Source organism: Ictidomys tridecemlineatus, chromosome 6 (assembly GCF_052094955.1).
Source record: "Ictidomys tridecemlineatus isolate mIctTri1 chromosome 6, mIctTri1.hap1, whole genome shotgun sequence".
Lineage (NCBI taxonomy): Eukaryota > Metazoa > Chordata > Mammalia > Rodentia > Sciuridae > Ictidomys > Ictidomys tridecemlineatus.
The window spans coordinates 43885295-43903653 of record NC_135482.1 but is presented as its reverse complement, the minus strand read 5'-3'; the positions used below and the strand labels follow the sequence as shown (position 1 = coordinate 43903653).

General features: G+C 36.7%; 1 protein-coding gene across 4 annotated transcripts in view; it reads left to right on the top strand.

Annotated features, from left to right (window-relative positions):
- Lgr5 (leucine rich repeat containing G protein-coupled receptor 5) overlaps window positions 1-18359 on the top strand; it is a 124781-nt gene that overhangs the window by 98555 nt on the left and 7867 nt on the right. For 2 of the 4 annotated variants that reach the window (XM_040280315.2, XM_005330411.4), the window contains exons 6-14: window positions 952-1023; window positions 3797-3865; window positions 5316-5387; window positions 9010-9081; window positions 9346-9414; window positions 9544-9615; window positions 13144-13209; window positions 14171-14242; window positions 18164-18235. In XM_040280315.2, the coding sequence (XP_040136249.2) occupies window positions 952-1023; window positions 3797-3865; window positions 5316-5387; window positions 9010-9081; window positions 9346-9414; window positions 9544-9615; window positions 13144-13209; window positions 14171-14242; window positions 18164-18235 (636 nt within the window). The remainder of the gene's footprint in view (window positions 1-951; window positions 1024-3796; window positions 3866-5315; window positions 5388-9009; window positions 9082-9345; window positions 9415-9543; window positions 9616-13143; window positions 13210-14170; window positions 14243-18163; window positions 18236-18359) is intronic. The other 2 variants (XM_040280316.2, XM_005330412.4) reach the window with 1 other exon arrangement.

Below are 18359 nucleotides of genomic sequence, written 5' to 3'. Positions count from 1 at the left end.
CACTTAGTGTATTCTTTGAGAGCTGGTCAACATCTTACCCATCTTTTTAGTTTCTCCTCAATCCCCTTGCTCATCTATCACACATAGAAGATCCTCAGCAAGTGCTGCATTGGTCTCCTGTAAAACCCAAACTTACTTATTAGAATAAAGATCTTAGTTTAAAGAAAAAGAAATTGGGGGAATGTTAACAAATATTCATACTGAATTCCAGATATTAAAGTGATGCTACTGACCCACCAGAAGGTGCTTTAAATTTTTTTTTCTCCACTAGAGGGGATGGATTTACAGAGATTCAGCTATTCTTTTTCACCATATCCCCCTTAAACCCATTTTCCAAAATCCCTTTGGGAGTTAGTCCAGTTTTCAGCTGTATACACAGCTGTTCTCATTGGCTCTGACCTGACTTACCCCAATTGAGCCGAAAGTGATAATTATGCACATTAATACTGTGTCAAGATAACTAATCTTCTTGGGCAGCCGAAAAATCATTCCCTGCAGCCGAAATCGTGGTTTGCTGTTGACCTGTGGCCCAACCCTGGGAATGTAGCCACTATAAGCCTTCAGCTTCAATATGATGTGCTTAGTACACCTATGACCTTCCCTTTGTCCTCCACTTGTCAATGATGATCGGTATCTCTGCTTCACATTCTCTAGCTCAAAGCCGTAGTAAACAAACTAAATCAATAAAACTGAAAAACCTGATCTTTCAAATATAGATCATGTTGCTCATATTATTATATGAGATATCAAACCCAAACAGTAAAACTGTGATTGTCTTTTAAATTCTTTATAAGCAAATGGGGCATGTAGACTTTTTTTTTTTTACAATGTTCATTTCTCATAATTAGAGCATTCTTCAGCATAAGTTTCTTTGGATTTAAGCAATCCAAATGTGCCTAAATTTTCCATGTGCAGTGTGCCTTCCTGACTGTCTATAACGTTCTCCTGCAGGCATCTCCATAACAATAGAATCCACTCCCTGGGAAAGAAATGCTTTGATGGGCTCCACAGCCTAGAGACTTTGTGAGTTGACCTTTATTTGTTTCCCTTTTTTCAGTGTTTTCATGAATATTCTGAAAGAATCAAAATAGCCTTGAAGCCAACTTGCTGTTTGGTTTAGTTAATTGCCTGAGCTTTAAACAGATATCTACAGTGGAGAGTTTCTCTCTCTCTCTCTCTCTCTCTCTCTCTCTCTTACACACACACACATACACACACATACACACACACACACACACACACACACACACACCCTACAGAGCTAAACAATAAAAGTGAGACTTTATGACTTTATTTTAATCTAATGAGAGTGATAAATTAATTAGAATAATTATAAGTTAAATGAGATGTTCTCTACTGAGCAGTGACTGTTTGCTTAGGAATGTGTATTCTCTTCCAAAGATCAATTCTGTATTGTCTCTCAGGCTCACTATTCAGGAGTTTGGTCTTCCCTACTGATGAGTGGATATAGACTAGGCGAATGCCTGAGTTTCCAATCCAAGATGAACAGGCATTTCAATAAGAAACAGGATTCATGTTAAAGCAATTCCAAGAACTGCAAAGTAGTAATAGTTACCATTTATCTCACTATATCTATAATCCACTATCACATTGAACCCTTGGCATACATCATCCCAATAATTTTTACAAACATCCTATGCACGTAGCCATTTCATCCTACCTTAGGATGGCATCCTATTTAATGAGGGTAAGTTATTTTACCAACATTACATGTGTAGTCAGTAGCATAACAGGGACTTGCTTCCTTCTTTGATCTAAACTTCATGTTTACCTCTAGATACTACTTCCAAAGAATAGGTCCAAAATTCAGTTCTTTGTTGGTACCTATAATAAAAATGAGTCTGGCCAGCTGAACATGACCTAGACCCTTTCCCAAAATCAAGGTAGAGGCTCTCACAGGTCACACAGGGTCCCAGCCTTTTCCCAAGGGAGGAACTGCTCTTTATTGCCCTGTTGAGTGGGAGAAGTTTAATGAAGGTGAGGATCCTGAGTGTGCTGGGAAAGGAAGTGGCTGTAGACATGAGCTCATCTCCATCTCCACATTTCCATATTCAAGTGTATTAAACCACCCAGGGCCACTGAATCTACTACACTGGCTCTGACCAGGAATGCAGGAGGAGGTGACAAAGTCTCCCATGGCCTTGGGGCCCATTTTTCATTTGCATACAAAGCTCAATTTGCACATGCTCAATTTAGCTTCTAACCAGGTCTGTGTCCACTAATTTCCTGAAGAACCATTTGTTATTGGTCTTTTTATAGCCAATGAGCTCTAACAGGGTTACTTAAATCACTCTGTTTCCTTGTAAATGTCAAAGATAGACTTGTTCAGGCAGGACCTTGATGTCAACTTAAGAGCATAGATGAGCATTTCCTATCAGCTGCTAGGAAAATTTAGAACTTCTTTCTTCTCTACACAGGATTGAGCTGGGGATCTTAACAATGGAAAATACCTTCCAGTCCTTTCAACAGGTCAATAGAAAAAACAAACAAACAAACAAACAAAACATGGTCTTTGATGGGTATTTGCATGGTTTTTCTTTTTCCTCAATCCTGGGTGAAAACCCACGTTTACATATAACACCATAAAACAAAACATTTTAGGACAAAATTTGTACAGGTCTTATTGACTCCTCCTTCTTGCCCAGGGCTACAGAGGATCAGTAAATTGGTTATCCCAACCTCTTCCTTTCCCTTACTAGAAATCCAAGTAATTTATAAGGGCCCAATCCTTGTTTAATCAAAAGAGAGCATCTGGAGAGATTTACAAACAGGAAGAAAATTTATGTCCACAAAAGACATGAGTTTCCTGCCTGTAGTATAGCTTAAGGATGGTTTGTGCCAGACAAGTAGGAATCTTGATTCATGTTTAACTCAGCCAAATTATCCTTCTCTTAAAATTAAATAGCAATTCTTCTCCACAGAGGAAGATCTAACCACATCTGATTGCCTGACCAAAAGGTTTCTGTGTCATCTGGGAAATCTGCCATTCCCAGAGACCAGGAGGCAATTACTTTTTCATACGAAGATATAGGTATGAGGTGGAGTGAGTCCATAAAGCACTCGTGAGTAATGGAATTGAAAAGCCATTTGTGTCATAACAGATAGAGAAATTAATGACTTGAGATGGTCTGTCCTTTCCATCTCTCTGTGTGAGGAATAATATAGAGCTTTGCCTCACAGACCAGTGAAAACAACATGCTTCTGATTTGAATCATTTGTGACTCTAAGGAAATTCTGGACTAGATGTTCCTCTTCCCAATATCTGTATCTCATAAACCTCTCTAGAATCAGGTCCCATCCAGGACTTCAGGCTGAGAGAGATGCAGGCTTTCCTCAGGAGTCAGGAATAAAGCAACCCTCCAAGGCATCTTGACCCCAAGAAGGGGAGGGAACAAGAAAGGAGATGCCATCCAGAAGCCTGAGTACAAATAGAAGCTGCCAATGTAGAGAGCCAGGCTCAGATGAAGAGCTCCATCAGCCTGCAGTCAACATGCCAAGCTAATGCCACTGCTGCACGTTTCTTCCTGTTTTCAATGACTTAGACCTGTTGAGCTTAGATTCTGAAATTTCTCTTAATCAGTGTAATGACCATTTAAATGCAGATGCCTGTGGAATCTGTGGTCTGCAAGCTAAGAAAACCCTCTTTATAAAGAGAAGAAATGAGGACTTTCATCAGTGATATGAGTCCATTGGAACAACATGTTAACTTACCTTGTGAAATATAGTTGCTGTGAGTTTTGAAATGAAAAACAAAGTATTATTTATTCATTTTCAGAGATTTAAATTACAATAACCTTGATGAATTCCCCACTGCAATCAGGACCCTCTCCAACCTTAAAGAACTGTGAGTATTTGGGAAAGTTGTAGTAGAAGAATTTTGTTCATCGTGAATTTATTTTTAAAATATACATGATTCTTGTACATAATATGACTTCCTGGAAAATTTTTGAAGTTTATGTAAATAATGGTTAAGTATACTGGAATATCTCTAAGCCCTACTCTTTTTTTCTTTTCCTAAGCCATACATATTTACATACATTCAATATAGTATATTGTATTATAGCATATAATATAATACATACTGTAAATTTGTAGTAGAGCTATAATAGAATGCAGTTATTTGCTGAGCATTTCTAAGAATCCAAACATTTCTAGGTTGCATGAGTATAAAACTGAATATATAAAATAGCATATGTCTTGTATAATGCTAGGTACTTTCACATACATTTCATCATATACATTTTTTCCTTAAATGCTGCATGAACTTCATCTCATTTAAAAAACAGTTTTATGAAAAGAAAGCTAACTTTCAGTCATTAGAAGATAGATAGATAGATAGATAGATATATGTTTTAGATTATATAAAATCAACTTTTCTTCATACCTAAAAAAGATGAATATCTTATATAAATAATATTCTAAGCCAATGTAGAACCTTATTATCCTGGCAGTGAAAAATAAGATACACAGTCAGAGAAGGTAGATAGAAGCTTATTTATAAGAAACAGCCAAAAAAAGAAAAAAGAAGGAAAGAAAGAAAGAAAGAAAGAAAGAAAGAAAGAAAGAAAGAAAGAAAGAAAGAAAGAAAGAAAGAAAGAAAGAAAGAAAGAAAGAAAAATGAAAGGAAACAGCCCTCAGCAGTTGCCTCAGGAAACCCCATGTGCAGCTCAGCCAGGCAGCCTTGCCTGTACTGCCACTCACTCTGACCAGCACAGGCCCATGAAGACCCAGAGATCACTGACTCTGTCCCTCTGCCATGCAGGCAACCTTAGCACCCACAGATGAGAAGCCATTTTTATTTATTACAAACTCACTGAGCCGGGGCACCTTTCTTCAGGTCAGGAAATTTTGTCCTCATAAGAAGATTACTTAAATCTCTACTTCACTGCAGCTTAAGTCAATTTTCTCTTCTCCTAGCTTCAAATGGGGTCAGGAGGAGTGATCCTAATCCTCTCTCCAAAGATAGTTCCCACTCCTCGAGCTGCTACACAATGGCACTCTATTTGGATATTAACAGGTGGATTTTTTTTTCTAATATGAGCTTGTAAGTTTCCATTTAAAAAAAGTTTTTTCAGAACCTCTCTTCCTCTTTCAAGACAAGGCACACGATTTCTTTTTCTCCTAAAGAATAAATGAGTGTCCATAAGTTTCAAGCCTCAGAAAGGAATTTAAGTTTGTCCTCTGGCTATTGAAAGTGATGATTATTACCATGGTGGGGGTGAGGGGAGCTATTAAATAATTTTACCCCACACATGATTTTCTATAAGCTGGTTTTTTTCCCCCTCTTTTTCTAGAGGATTTCATAGCAACAATATCAGGTCAATACCTGAGAAGGCATTTGTAGGCAACCCTTCTCTTATTACAATGTAAGTAACCATGGTGCTTTTGGGTTTGTCCATATTGAAATATAGTATATATAGTACTTTTAAATATGATGTACTGTCCTTTGTTTGCCTGTGTTTTGTCTCAGCTGATGTAATAATCTATACAGAAAAGTGTATCTGGAGACGTCTTGTCAGATTTCAGCTGAATACTGAAATAACAATTTTTTTTTAAGATCTATGATGTACATTGTATTTTGCTTGGATGCTTCTGATGCCTATCACATTTTATGATCTTATAAATGCTTTTGGATATCTCTTTTTTCTAAGGAATAAAACTGATCTTTACTGCATCATTGTTAAGGCCACAGTCATCCAGGACTTCAACCCAAACATACTAGAAATATAAATTATCATATGCACCACCATATGACCCAGTTATGCTATTCCTTGGTATTTACCCAAATCAGCATACTATAGTGACTCAGCCACATCAATATTTGTAGCAGCTTAATTAACAATAGCAAAGCTATGGAACCAACCTAGGTGCCCTTCAACAGATGAATGGATAAAGAAAAATGTGGTATATATACACAGTGGAATATTACTCAGCCACAGAAAGAATGAAATTATGGCATTTGCTGGTAAATGGATGAAACTGGAGACTATCATGCTAAGTGAAATAAGCCAGTCCCCAAAAAACAAAGGCTGAATGTTCTGTAGATGCTAACACACAATATAAAGGTTGTGGGTAATGTAAGTTCATTGGATTAAACAAAGGGGAATAAAGGGAAGAAAGGGGAATGGGATTAGGAGAGGAAGTAGAATGAACTGGACATAACTTTTCCTATGCTCATATATGAATACATGACCATTGAAACTCCACATTATGTACAACCACAAGATTGGAATCCAAATTAGATTAAGTTATACTCCATGCATGTATAATATGTCAAAATACACTCTACTGTCATGTGTATCTAAAAGAACAAATTTTAAAAATTAAAAAAAGAAATATTTAACCTTAAAAAAATAAAGAATAAATAAATTATCATATGAAAATGATAATGGGAAAATGGGACTTGGCAAGCAGTAGACTCCAACCTAAGTTGGTGTGGGGTGGAGGGGCAGTGTTTTATGCTAAGTCTACTCATTATCAAGCCCAAGCATTGAGTCACAGTTAGAACAACAAAGATGTAATTCTAGAAAGGTGCATGTGTTCTAGAAAGGTGTGTATAAAGATTTATATGCTGTACAAGAATAAAATAAGGTTACAATTACAAAGCATAACTAGTTTTATGCTTCACATTTAGCACAAACAATTGATTACATATAGGAAGATGAAAATGTACTAGTATATTATTAGACTAGAAATATAAAGAGATAACCAAAATTAGACTACTCTTAGTTAAAAGACACCTGTCCAAGCATGTTTAGGGCATGGTATTGGCCCAGGGTCATTGGTGAGGAATCTCAAACACAGAAAAGGAAGGACAACTGTTGAACATAGACTCTAGGGGCACTTCTTGGCAGATATTCATCCTGAGCCAACTAGATTAAGAGGCTTTCTGGAACCATGTGGCATTTGTCACAAGTGATCTGGAGCCCCAATTAACCCTGACAACTGGAAAAAATATTTTGAACTAACAAACAAAACAAAGCATTCATCATCTCTGAAATGTTCTGGCAATATCTGGGTAAACTAAGGTTTTAAATTGTATTGACCAATAAACATTAGTCCTCATTAGAGGGTATTTACATATTAAGAGGTTGGCAAATTGCATTGCCTTTGCTCCACTTTCCTTGAGAGGCAGAAGTTTTTAATCACTCTTTTGATATGCTAATAGCTCCTGAAGAGGACTAACAGCCCCTGTAGTTATTAGAGATCTCAGCCATTATTTGATGGTAGTGGCCACTTTCTCCCTGAAACTTTGCTCTCCTTGCTCCCACATCCTCTTCCACCTCCTGTCACTGCCAGCCCCTTTGGTCTCCCCCATCTCTATGCATGCTTCCCATGTCCTGTCCTCACTGCCACCTCTGCAATTACAATCCTACCACACCCTTTTCTTCATGCCTGCCCAGGGAACTCACATTTGTACATGTATATAAACACAGTTACATCCACATAGCATATAGTATAATCAAAAGCCAATGTGACATTACCAGGAAAATTCCATTTTTAAATCATAAAGCATATATTCGAGCTCTACTCTTTCTCTTACTGATTGCCTAATCTCAAGGGAAAAGAAGAGGTTAGAGGGTAGAACACAAGAGGACCAAGGTATTAGGTAACAACTGTAGCCCAGGTACTTTGCCAGACACTAAACAAACATTGGCTCTTTTAATTCTTTTTGTTGTTGTTGTTGTTATCTTTTAAATTTTCTTTTTTTTAATTTTTTTTTTATTAGCTACACATGACATTACAATGATCATGGCAATTCATACATGATCTTGGCAATTCATACTCTTTTAATTCTTAACACAAAGCATACAGCTAATGTTTCATTGTTTTTAACAAATTAGAAAATTGAGGGAATGGGAAAATGGGAGGTAATGAGCTTTCTGAAGTATCTGAGCCTCAATTCTCTCCTCCAAAGTGAAGAAAATAATGTGTGCTATGGATCAGAGTTGTTGCATGGCTCAATTGATGTGTGCCTATATGGAAATGCTTTGTCAAGTGGAAAGTAATATGCTATTATTTATTTGTTTTATCCCAACTGATTCTAAAATCTTGTAGGGCAGGAACATTTTGCCATGCCTCTTTAAAAATCCACCATCTAGAAGAATGCTTACATGCATAGTGGATACCCAATGACAGCTTCTTTAATAGATCAGTCTTCCAATTCCCATATTGCTTACCCTCATGCTTTGAACATAGCAGACATCGATAAATATTTGTTGAATTTAACTGAATTAACAAGCTGTCTCAGCTAAGTATATGGGGCTCCACTGACCAGGCAGTTCAAATATATTTCAATTAACATTGAAAATATCTGTAAAATTATTTTTTAAGTTCTAATAATATTTCACCTTTTTTAAAATATTATTTTCTAGTTTTAGTTGGACACAATACCTTTATTTTAATGTGGTGCTGAGGATAGAACCCAGGGCCTCGTATGTGCTCTACTGCTGAGCCACAACCTCAACCCCAATATCTCACCTTTCAAAGCAATAATTAACTTGAGAAAACTCTAATGTTGAGAAAAAACCCATTTTCTCTTATATAATTGAGAGAGTCTTGTGTTATGATGATATTTAACCCACAGATAGAACCTCCAGTGGATATAGATATATAAACATCTTTCTTTAATGGTACAATTACCAACACTTTGAATTACCTTTTTGCCACTCATATGTTGGTGATATACAGGTGTTGGAGGCTGAGAAGGTTTTTAAGTACAGTTTCAGTTAGTTCACTTGCTTTTTTGCTTAATAACTATCATTTATAACTGCCTTGCTGTCAGAAATTTTAAATTTGATATAATATGGATTTCTTACCAAATGTCTCTAAGTCAAAACACTTTTGAGGTTTTCCTGGAATCAAATAATCAGGAATTTTATGTAATATAGTATAATTAGAATTACATAAATACATGTACTTGTTGAAATTTCAAACATATTCATTTCGAACAGATATTCTAAGACATTGGTGTTTGCATTTTTTTAGACATTTCTATGACAACCCCATCCAATTTGTTGGGAGATCTGCTTTTCAACATTTGCCTGAACTAAGAACACTGTAAGCATCTGTTTCTGTTTTTTGTCTTGTTTTTGTTTTTGTTGTTTTGTTTTGTTTTGTTTTGTGTTTTTATAGTACTGATCTTGAATCCAGAACCTCATGCATGCTAAACTGAACTATATCCCCAGCTCCAAGTACCTGTTTCTCTCCTGTCTCCAAGGATTTCTGGGAAGATCAAATGAGTATTATAGGTTGAAAATGACAATAAGAACCGCTCCTTTCTGGAATCTTCTCCCAGTAACACTTACATATTTTTCCTTCTAGGACTTTGAATGGTGCCTCACAAATAACTGAATTTCCTGATTTAACTGGAACTGCCAACCTGGAAAGTCTGTAAGTACTTGAGTAGGCTCTTAACTTTGGCCAGAACATACACTGACCTTCTGCCTGATCAGCCTTAACATCAGTGAATCAAAACATGTCATTGTGTGATATGTGAATGTCTGGTTTGTGTTTTAACAGGACTTTAACTGGAGCACAGATCTCATCTCTTCCTCAAACCGTCTGTGATCAGTTACCTAATCTCCAAGTGCTGTGCGTATCAGTAAGGCGATAACATTGTGTAAATAGACAACTTCCATTTAGGAGTAAAATGGTAGCCATTATTTTAATAAGCCTTTAAAAGGGGAGAAAGTTATTTCCTTGCAGGTCTCTAGGAGGTCAGTCCTCCTCCCTTGGCTGCTTTGGTCCAGGCTCTCTACCATGACCCTGGTAACCATGGCCTTGTGCCTTTTGTTTCCAAGTGCCGACAGTCATCTAGGAGAGTTCCAGTTGGCATGTGTTCCTTTCAGAAAGTGGATATAAACAAGCCAAAATTACTTCATTTCCTCCTCTAAAGGTTTTGCAGAGCAGAACAAAATAGCATAATGGATCAACAGCCCAAGCTGAATGCCAAAATAAAAAACTAAGTTTTCAAACTGAACCAAACCTTGGTAAAGGTGACCAAACATTCTTCTCGTGTAGTTGTGGGTACCGTGTTCTAATGTTTCACCTGATCATTAAACAGCTTGCTTATGTTATTCTATTGACTTGGGACTTTTCCCACTTCCTTTTCTATGTTTTATGAAAATTGAGTTATAGGGACTTGAAGAGCCTGGTTTTGACCTTCTACTTTCAGCCTTCTCCCTCAGCCCCCCTCAACTCTACTACCTTCCTCCTAAGCATTTTTGGGCCTTAGTAGAGGAAACCTTGGTCCCTTGCCATGCCTCTGCTCTCACATAGTAGATACCTATCATGGTTCAATGCCTGTAATTCTACCACAGGCTTTACTTAGCTTCAGAACAACACACAGCACTATATTTGCTAGGTAGAAGAATGGGAATATCTGCCACATGATTCTGCCTTCTCATCGCCAGGCTGACCTGTCACTGTGAAGCAGACCAGGTACCCCCACCGAAAAGACCCTACCATAGTTAAGCTTTTCCAAAAACCCCCCACCATATTTGTAACATATAAGCTTATCTTCTTGTCAACAAGATTTTACAAAACTTGTCAACAGGATTTCTGCAGAGAGCATTGTGGTGTGAAGCTTCCTCTTTCTTGTAAGTGCCAGGTTTGCAGACAAAAGGTGTGGTAGAGTCTGTCTCAAAGAGAGCTTGTTGCTGTGCTGAAGATACTATCTCTATTTTCTTGGTAAAAAGTTTTAAAACCTCTGTCTAGCCTAAGAACATGGGACAAAGAGTAATTGTTAAGTTCCCACCCACTGGGTATGAAGTTCAAAGAATTTCCAGACTCAGGGCCCAGAGATTGTTAGGCATGAGCCCCTCTGGACTGCTGCAGCTTAAATAAACCTGATTCCTGAAAAGTCCTCAGGTCCAGCCTCATCTGTCCTGCATTAACTTTAGATACCCCAATTGCTCAGTGATCTGGTAGTACAGTAACACCACATGGTAGGCTTGGAATCAGGCACTCATGTCTGAAGGAAGGGAGACAGAGCAAGTCTCCCCTTCTTTATGCCTTATGAGGTGTAGCTCCAGATGAGAAAACTGAGAATTAGGAATGTCAGAGTTATTGCAAAGTCACATTACAAGAAAATAACAGAATTTGAATTCAAATACAGTCATTTTGAATAAATAGGAGAAAGTGTCTATCCACCAAGTAGTAGAAGTTTGGGAGGCAATGTTAGAATTCTGCTTGTGAAACCCTGAATAGATATAATTAACAACATTTCTTGAGGAATCTGGATCAATAACCTGATTAATATTTCACATAATGTAACTAAAAGGAAGGGAGCTGGTGTTTAAATTACATCTGTTTCCTCTATGTCACATAGTGAATGTTAAACTGCCAGGTACAGAAGAGTAGAAATAAAGGCCAACTGGCAAACTCATTAAGAGCAAAGACTCCTGAACCTATTTTTCTGAAATATTTTTGAAAGACCCCAAAGAAGCCAAATACATTAATTCAATATCTTGTTTTCAAAGCACTTCAATTTGTAATGTCATTTGCCCATTACGACACCCCTGAAAGATCAGCAAAGCAGGTGTCTTCCTATTTAAGGAGAGAACTGAGAAAGACACCAATGCAGATTAACCAAGTTGAATTAATAGAAGTGGAGACTAGAACCAGGTCCGTGGCCTTTATACAGGATATTTTATGTACTTGAAAGTATGTCTGAGACAGCCCCTCCTTTGGTTGTAATGTCCACTGAGTACCTGAGACGTGAGGAAATTTCACTGTACATGTGTTGTTTTGCCTCTAAGTTCCTTCACCCTCTTGGGAATTTTTTGACCCACACTTCAGGCTATATGTGACTTTCCCCATTTACTAGCTGGTAATCTTAGGTAAATCATTTCATTATTATATGTCGATAATCATAGTATCTCCTTCATAATAGATAATCCAAGTAAAGCTATAAACATGGAGCCTTTATATAAAAAGTGCGTAATCAATGTTAGCTATGAAAACTATCAAGTAGAAAGTAGATAGAAGGCAATGCAATGTCTTTATATGGAAGATTTTATGTACCCTCTACTAAAATGTATACAAGAAAGGCTTGGCCCCCTTTTCAGCCTATACAGATGAGTAAACCAAATTATCATCATCTTTGATAATACATGCGTCCATTTTAATACATTCACTACTTTTCAAAAATACATACTACGTTGTTAATCGGGTGTATTTTTGCATAGATGTGGAATTTTTTGTTTGCTTTGGTGTAGGTTTTGTTTTTTGGAATTTGGGGGTTATCTTTCAAACTTCTAGTATGAACTATAAATATGCATCTTCAAATACCTTTATTCAAACTATTTATGTTTAATAACTGAATTCTATTCCTACCTAAACCGCATTTCCTCAGAAAATGTAAGATAAAGTGATCCACTGTAAAAATAGAGAAATTTTAAAGTATCTTAGAAAACAGCATGAATTTTTTCAGTTGCTTACTGGTGATTTAGTTTTAAGAATTAGAATCAGGCAAGAAAATGTGTTAGTTGATTAGCTAATAACTTTTAAAACATCAGAAGTTTTTTAAAAATCTATCCATGTTACCAGTTTTTTTTAACTTTCTGCAAATTACCATGGCTTGTTTTAGATTAGCTATATTATACTATAAATATGTCCAGATGTTTTTGTTATTCTGTAATTTGTTGTGTTTTGGCTGAAGACTTTCTTAGATTTCCCTCTCCCACCTGTAGTGACTGATTTCAAAGTTAGCGCTATGTTTTGAATTGTTGGGTTTTGTTTTTAAGTTCATTAGAAAACAATGATTTCTGTTAGCTAGAGAGATACAGAGATTCTCAAAGATAGATTATTTAATTTGTACTCATTTCAGTAAGATAATAGCTAGAACATTGTAGATCATCACTAATGAAATATAAGTAAATTATTTAAATCAATTAAAGAATTATAATATTTACATTTCAGTAAATATTGGAATCCATTACTTAATCCAGTAATGCCTATGACTACCTACTGCCTGGCAGGGCTGTGGAAGCTTCTAGGGTCAGCCTATGGTGGGGGGGGTGGGAAATATAATATCTTATATTAGATATAAGATAGAGAGAAAAGGAAGAGAGAGGCGTGTTTCCTCACAATTAATGTGTAACATGTTCTGTTTTTCAGAGATCTGTCTTACAACCTGTTAGAAGATTTACCTAGTTTTTCAGTCTGCCAAAAGCTTCAGAAAATGTACGTCTATGAGAGTCCCTAAGTTACCTGGCAAAAAAAAAGAGACCAAACTCAGGTTTACTATGTGGCTCACTGGCAAGACACGAAATGTATTTTTTCTTACATACATAAAGTGTGACCTTGTCAGTGACTAGACTTACTGGAAAACAGACCATAATACTTTATGATGCTTTGTACTATAATATCAGCACAGCATTTACTATACATCTACTTTCCCGCCTGGCCTCCACACCCCATCTCTGTGAAGTTGTGAACTGGGGTTGTCTAAGCTTTGGAATTTTTCTTCTACAAGTAGAACCAAATGTATACATCAATGATTTGGTATTATTATTATTATTTTTAATATAGGAGGACTTGGGTTTGTTGTTGTGTTTGTTTCACAACTGCCAGCTTTATAGGAAATGCCATATTTGTCATAGTTGAAGTGCCACAGATGCTACTTATGCATGAAACATTTTTGACCTAAGTAAATTATTTGAATCAATTAAAGAATTATAATATTTAATTACATCTCCTTAAAAAAATCAGCCCAATGCCTTTATAGTCAGACTTCACTTTCACCAAAACAATATTAACCATCTACCCTTTCACATTTGCAATTTTCTCTAAAAGCCTTGGAGTGATTAAGACAGAAAAATAAAGCAAATGTATCTTTCAAAAGGTAAAGATTTGACACTCCTGAAGACTTTCAAAGAATACAAGAAGAACTCTGAGGGCAGGGCCAGGAGAGGCATCCTCAAGTGTTTGTAAAGATGATGGCATGTTTGGAATATGAGTTTATATCTTCCCAAGGGACTGAGCTGTTTTGAAAGAGAGCAGCTTATTTAAGTGAATAATTGTAATGTTCATTTTTAAACAAACAAAAAAATGTTACGTAATAGTCAGGTAATCCCTCTGTAAAACTTTGTAATCTTTGAAATCTGTAACTTTGAAATCAGTCTTCGGAATTCTGTCATTTCAGTGACTTCCGACATAATGAAATCTATGAAATTAAAGTCAACACTTTTCAGCAATTGCCTGGCCTCCGATCTCTGTGAGTACCACCTCCCAGCACCCACCACAACACAGAGCACTTTCCTTCTCTTGGGGGCCATTCCTTAACATTTTCTCTTCATTCCATACTCACATTATTGGGTCTTGGTGCATATATTTGCTATGAAAAGGCAAATATTTTGCTTCTGATAACTTCCAGGAATAAATTCAAAAGTAATAAGTTTACAGTTCTGCTCTCTGCCAGTGAGCAGACATGCAACTTTGATGAAAAGATAAGGAACCAAGCTGTTGAAGAGCCTATACAATATGCTTCTGTTCAGCCTAGAATTGGCAGTTGGCACAAAAATGGGATGATCACACAATTCTTCCTGCCTGATTTTCCTTCCTAGTTTAAGGTTCTATGTATCTCAGAGTGCTTAAGGGGGTGATGGTAAAAAAAAAAAATGCAAAATTCAGGTCCTCAACTGCCTCATGAGTTAGAATCTCTGCTGTGGGGCCTGGGCATCTGCATTTTAACAAGATTCTTAAGGTTAAAGCATAACTGTCCAAAAAATACTTCTAATACTCAAGAAATTATAACTTATAATTATTTAATTCCATTTTATGATTGAAAACATTGCCTGTTTTTAAAATTAAGAAGTGGTATTATTTAAATTTTTACTTTAAAAAGAAAAACAGATAATTTTATGAAATGACAATTAAATTTTTTCTACTCTGACATTGAATTCAACAATATTTTTGATGAATGTGATGATACTATAATGTTTAGAATGAAGTAATATGTTTGTTAAAAACCTTTTCTTCCACTGACATCTAAAGTTTTTCTTAACTTTTGAGCAACTCTACTTTGGTAAAATACTATCACATCTTAAAACATTTTAAATTTACCTCATTTATTCACTTTCTTCTATCTCCCCCCACCCAAAAACAAAAACAAAAACCTCTTGTGTGTTGCCCTTTTCTTACTTTTGCGTTATGTCTATTTGTGTAGTTATTTTACTTGTGTGTGTGTGTGTGTATGTACACACACACACACACACACACACACACACACACAATCTACTTTTATTACCTGTCCTATCCAGCAGGTTTGAGTTGTGGCTATTTTCAAAAGTCAGTTCTCCTTTAACAGGCTGACCTCTAAAGATACCAAAAGAATGTCACACAGACTCCAAAGGCTAAATTGGAGTCCCCCTGAATTCCTCTTTCCCTTAGACTTCACATCCTGTCACTTCCTAACTCTGCCAACTTCAATTTCTTCTCTCTCCACTCTTCCACCAAGGCCTAGTGACTCATCAGGATCACCATCCTCCTCCTCCTCCTGTTTGCCACCACCCATTCATTCTCCAAAGAGATGTAAAAGCGATCTTTCTTACATAGAAGTCCACAACTTCCCTGCTTGGGACACCTTCTTGTTATTCCCCTACCATCTTCAAGATCAAGACTCGATATCCACCTCTCTCCAAACTCCTGGTTCTGCCTCTTCTGTCTCCCACACATTCCCAGTCCCATCACATGGGCTGCTGTTTCTCCCCTTCCCATTGACTGTTGGATTCCTCCCCACACTTCATTTGTCCCCTTGACATCCTACAAGACTGATGGTCTGTCTTTGAGCCCACTCCATTCTGATGCACTTTGCACATTCTCTACTGTAGGACTTAACATTGGCATTGTCATCGGATGAACTATGCCCCACCTAAAACAAGAACTTTTTTGTCTTCTTTCTACAGGGTTTAGTGCAGTGGCTCTCTCATTTATTTACTTAAGAGTTCAAACATGAGAAAAGATCAGGGACTCCAGAGCTAGTATGCTTGAGATTGAATCCAGCTTCTGAGATTACTTTGTGACTTTGAGCAACTGACTTTTCACATATATCTCCACTTCCTCATCAGTAATACAGGGATAATAATAGTATCTACCTTTTAGGGGTGTTGAAGGTTATGAGATAGTACATGTAAAAAATGCTGCAATTGTACTAACGCATAGTAAGTATGTAACAATGTTGTTATTATTAGAGTAAGTATATAGTCTTTCAGAGTATATCAGTGAGGATCCTGGCAGGAAACAGAATTCACCCCCAATAGTTCAAATAAAGGGTCATCTACATAGGTGGAGCAGTGAGCAAGCAAGAGTATTAGGTCTGCAGAAACCAGCAGCATCACCAAGACCAGGGCTAAAGAGATACTGGGAGAAAATTGTGTTTCCAGAGCAAGAAAGAGCTTGATCATGGAGAGACTTGCAGTGGTTGAAACCTTCCCTTCCAAAACAGGGAAGGAGCAGACCACAAGTGCCCTGACCTGGCCTCTCCCTACTGGGGTCTCCATTGGGAAACCAAATGGAGCAGGACAAGGGAGTAGAAGATGATGCCTTCAGGGCTGCTGCAGAGATTCCAGCATGTGCAGACTGGACAGAAAGCACCATTATTTGAACATCTAAATTTGTACTTCTTTACTTAAAACCCAATCAAATCACTATAAAGCCCCATGGCAGGATCAGTTTACATTCCAGATATTCTACTACAATGCGAAGCTCCCCAGGATGCCTATGCTCTCTTAATTCTGCCAAGAGACTTTAACAGATGGTGTTACTTACCTCAGTAGGTTTGCATTCCTGGAGCAGCGCAATGGAAGACAGTTGCCATTTGTAAGCTTTCCCACCTGCCATGCTTCTTACCTGCAATCTTCTGTTCTGAGATCAGTGCAAAGACTTCTTATTTCCTCCAAAAAAGGAAGAAAGTCCCCTTAAGGAACCTTTCAAATGAGAATGTGAATATTCTGAAATTACATTCATCCAGGGTAACTCAGGGACCAATGTTATATACATCTTTACCTGAGAAAAGTTGTCTTTGATCTTTCAATTTTTTCAAATGCCTATATCTTAGTTACCCTTACTTTTTTTAAACATTTTAAAAATAAAAATCTTAAATTCATAGTCCTTTTTTAAAATATAGAATTTCTTATCTCTAATGACATAGACATCTTTATAAAAGAAATTATTTCAACTTAATTGTCTACATTTCACTCTGTATATGGCAAGCGAATTTTATTTTCCCATAAACCATAGTTTTTATTGGCTATCGAAGAATTTTAAGGCAGGGGGCTGGGGTGGTGGCTTAGTGGTGGAGTGCTTTTCTAGCATGTGTGAGGCACTGGGTTCGATTCTCAGAACCACATACAAATAAATAAAAATAAAATTCTATCAAAAACTAAAACACTAAAGTTAATTTAAAAAAAATAATTTTAAGGCAAATATATATGTTTGCCCCTATTTTAGTCATATCTTAGGTAAGAATTTTCTTTTTTATCAGAAGCCAGGCATGGTGACAAACATTTGCAATCACAGCCAACTTGGGAGGCTGAGGCAGAAGGATCCAAGTTCCAAGCCAGCAGTAGCAAGTTTGCCTAGAGTTTATGAGGCCCTGAGTTTGATCCCCAACACAACAGGAATTTTTATTTTTCTTATCAGTATCCTTTCCTGGATGTTTTCTTATAAGCATCTTTTTGTTTATTTCAAGGTCTGATATATATAGGTGATATGCACAAATTTTAACTTGTGTTTCATTACATATCCAGAGACATTTTTAAAAATTTACTTGCTTGTAAGAAGAAGAACCTCAAAAGTTTGTCTCTTCCCACTCTCCTACCCCCACTCATTTTAGAAAAGCCCTAGTAAAATTTTACAGCCATTTTAAAGTCAACCTTTTAACAAGAAGAGAATAAAAACCCAAAATATCTACCTGAATGACTTGGCCTTGATTGCTTTCAAACAAAGTTGATTTGAAGTTCTGTCTTTAGTCATTTTATATTATCAATGTCTTTATCTGAAGGACAGTTTGATGAGCTAATTGTGCTTGGTCTGTACAGAAATTAAATTTTGATAGAGAACTGAATGCATATGGTAAAACCTCACATGTTCTTTTTTTCATATGTAATCGTCTCTTTGGTCCTTTCTTGAAAAACAGGAATTTAGCTTGGAATAAAATTGCCATTATTCACCCCGATGCATTTTCTACTTTGCCATCACTAATAAAGCTGTGAGTATTTCATTACTTGTTTATGGCATGTCTTTTAATAAATGGGGACCATCTAGATAATAAAAAATTGATTTTGCTGAAGATGCAATGTGTTCTCCACCTAGAGCTATGTCACAATCGGGAG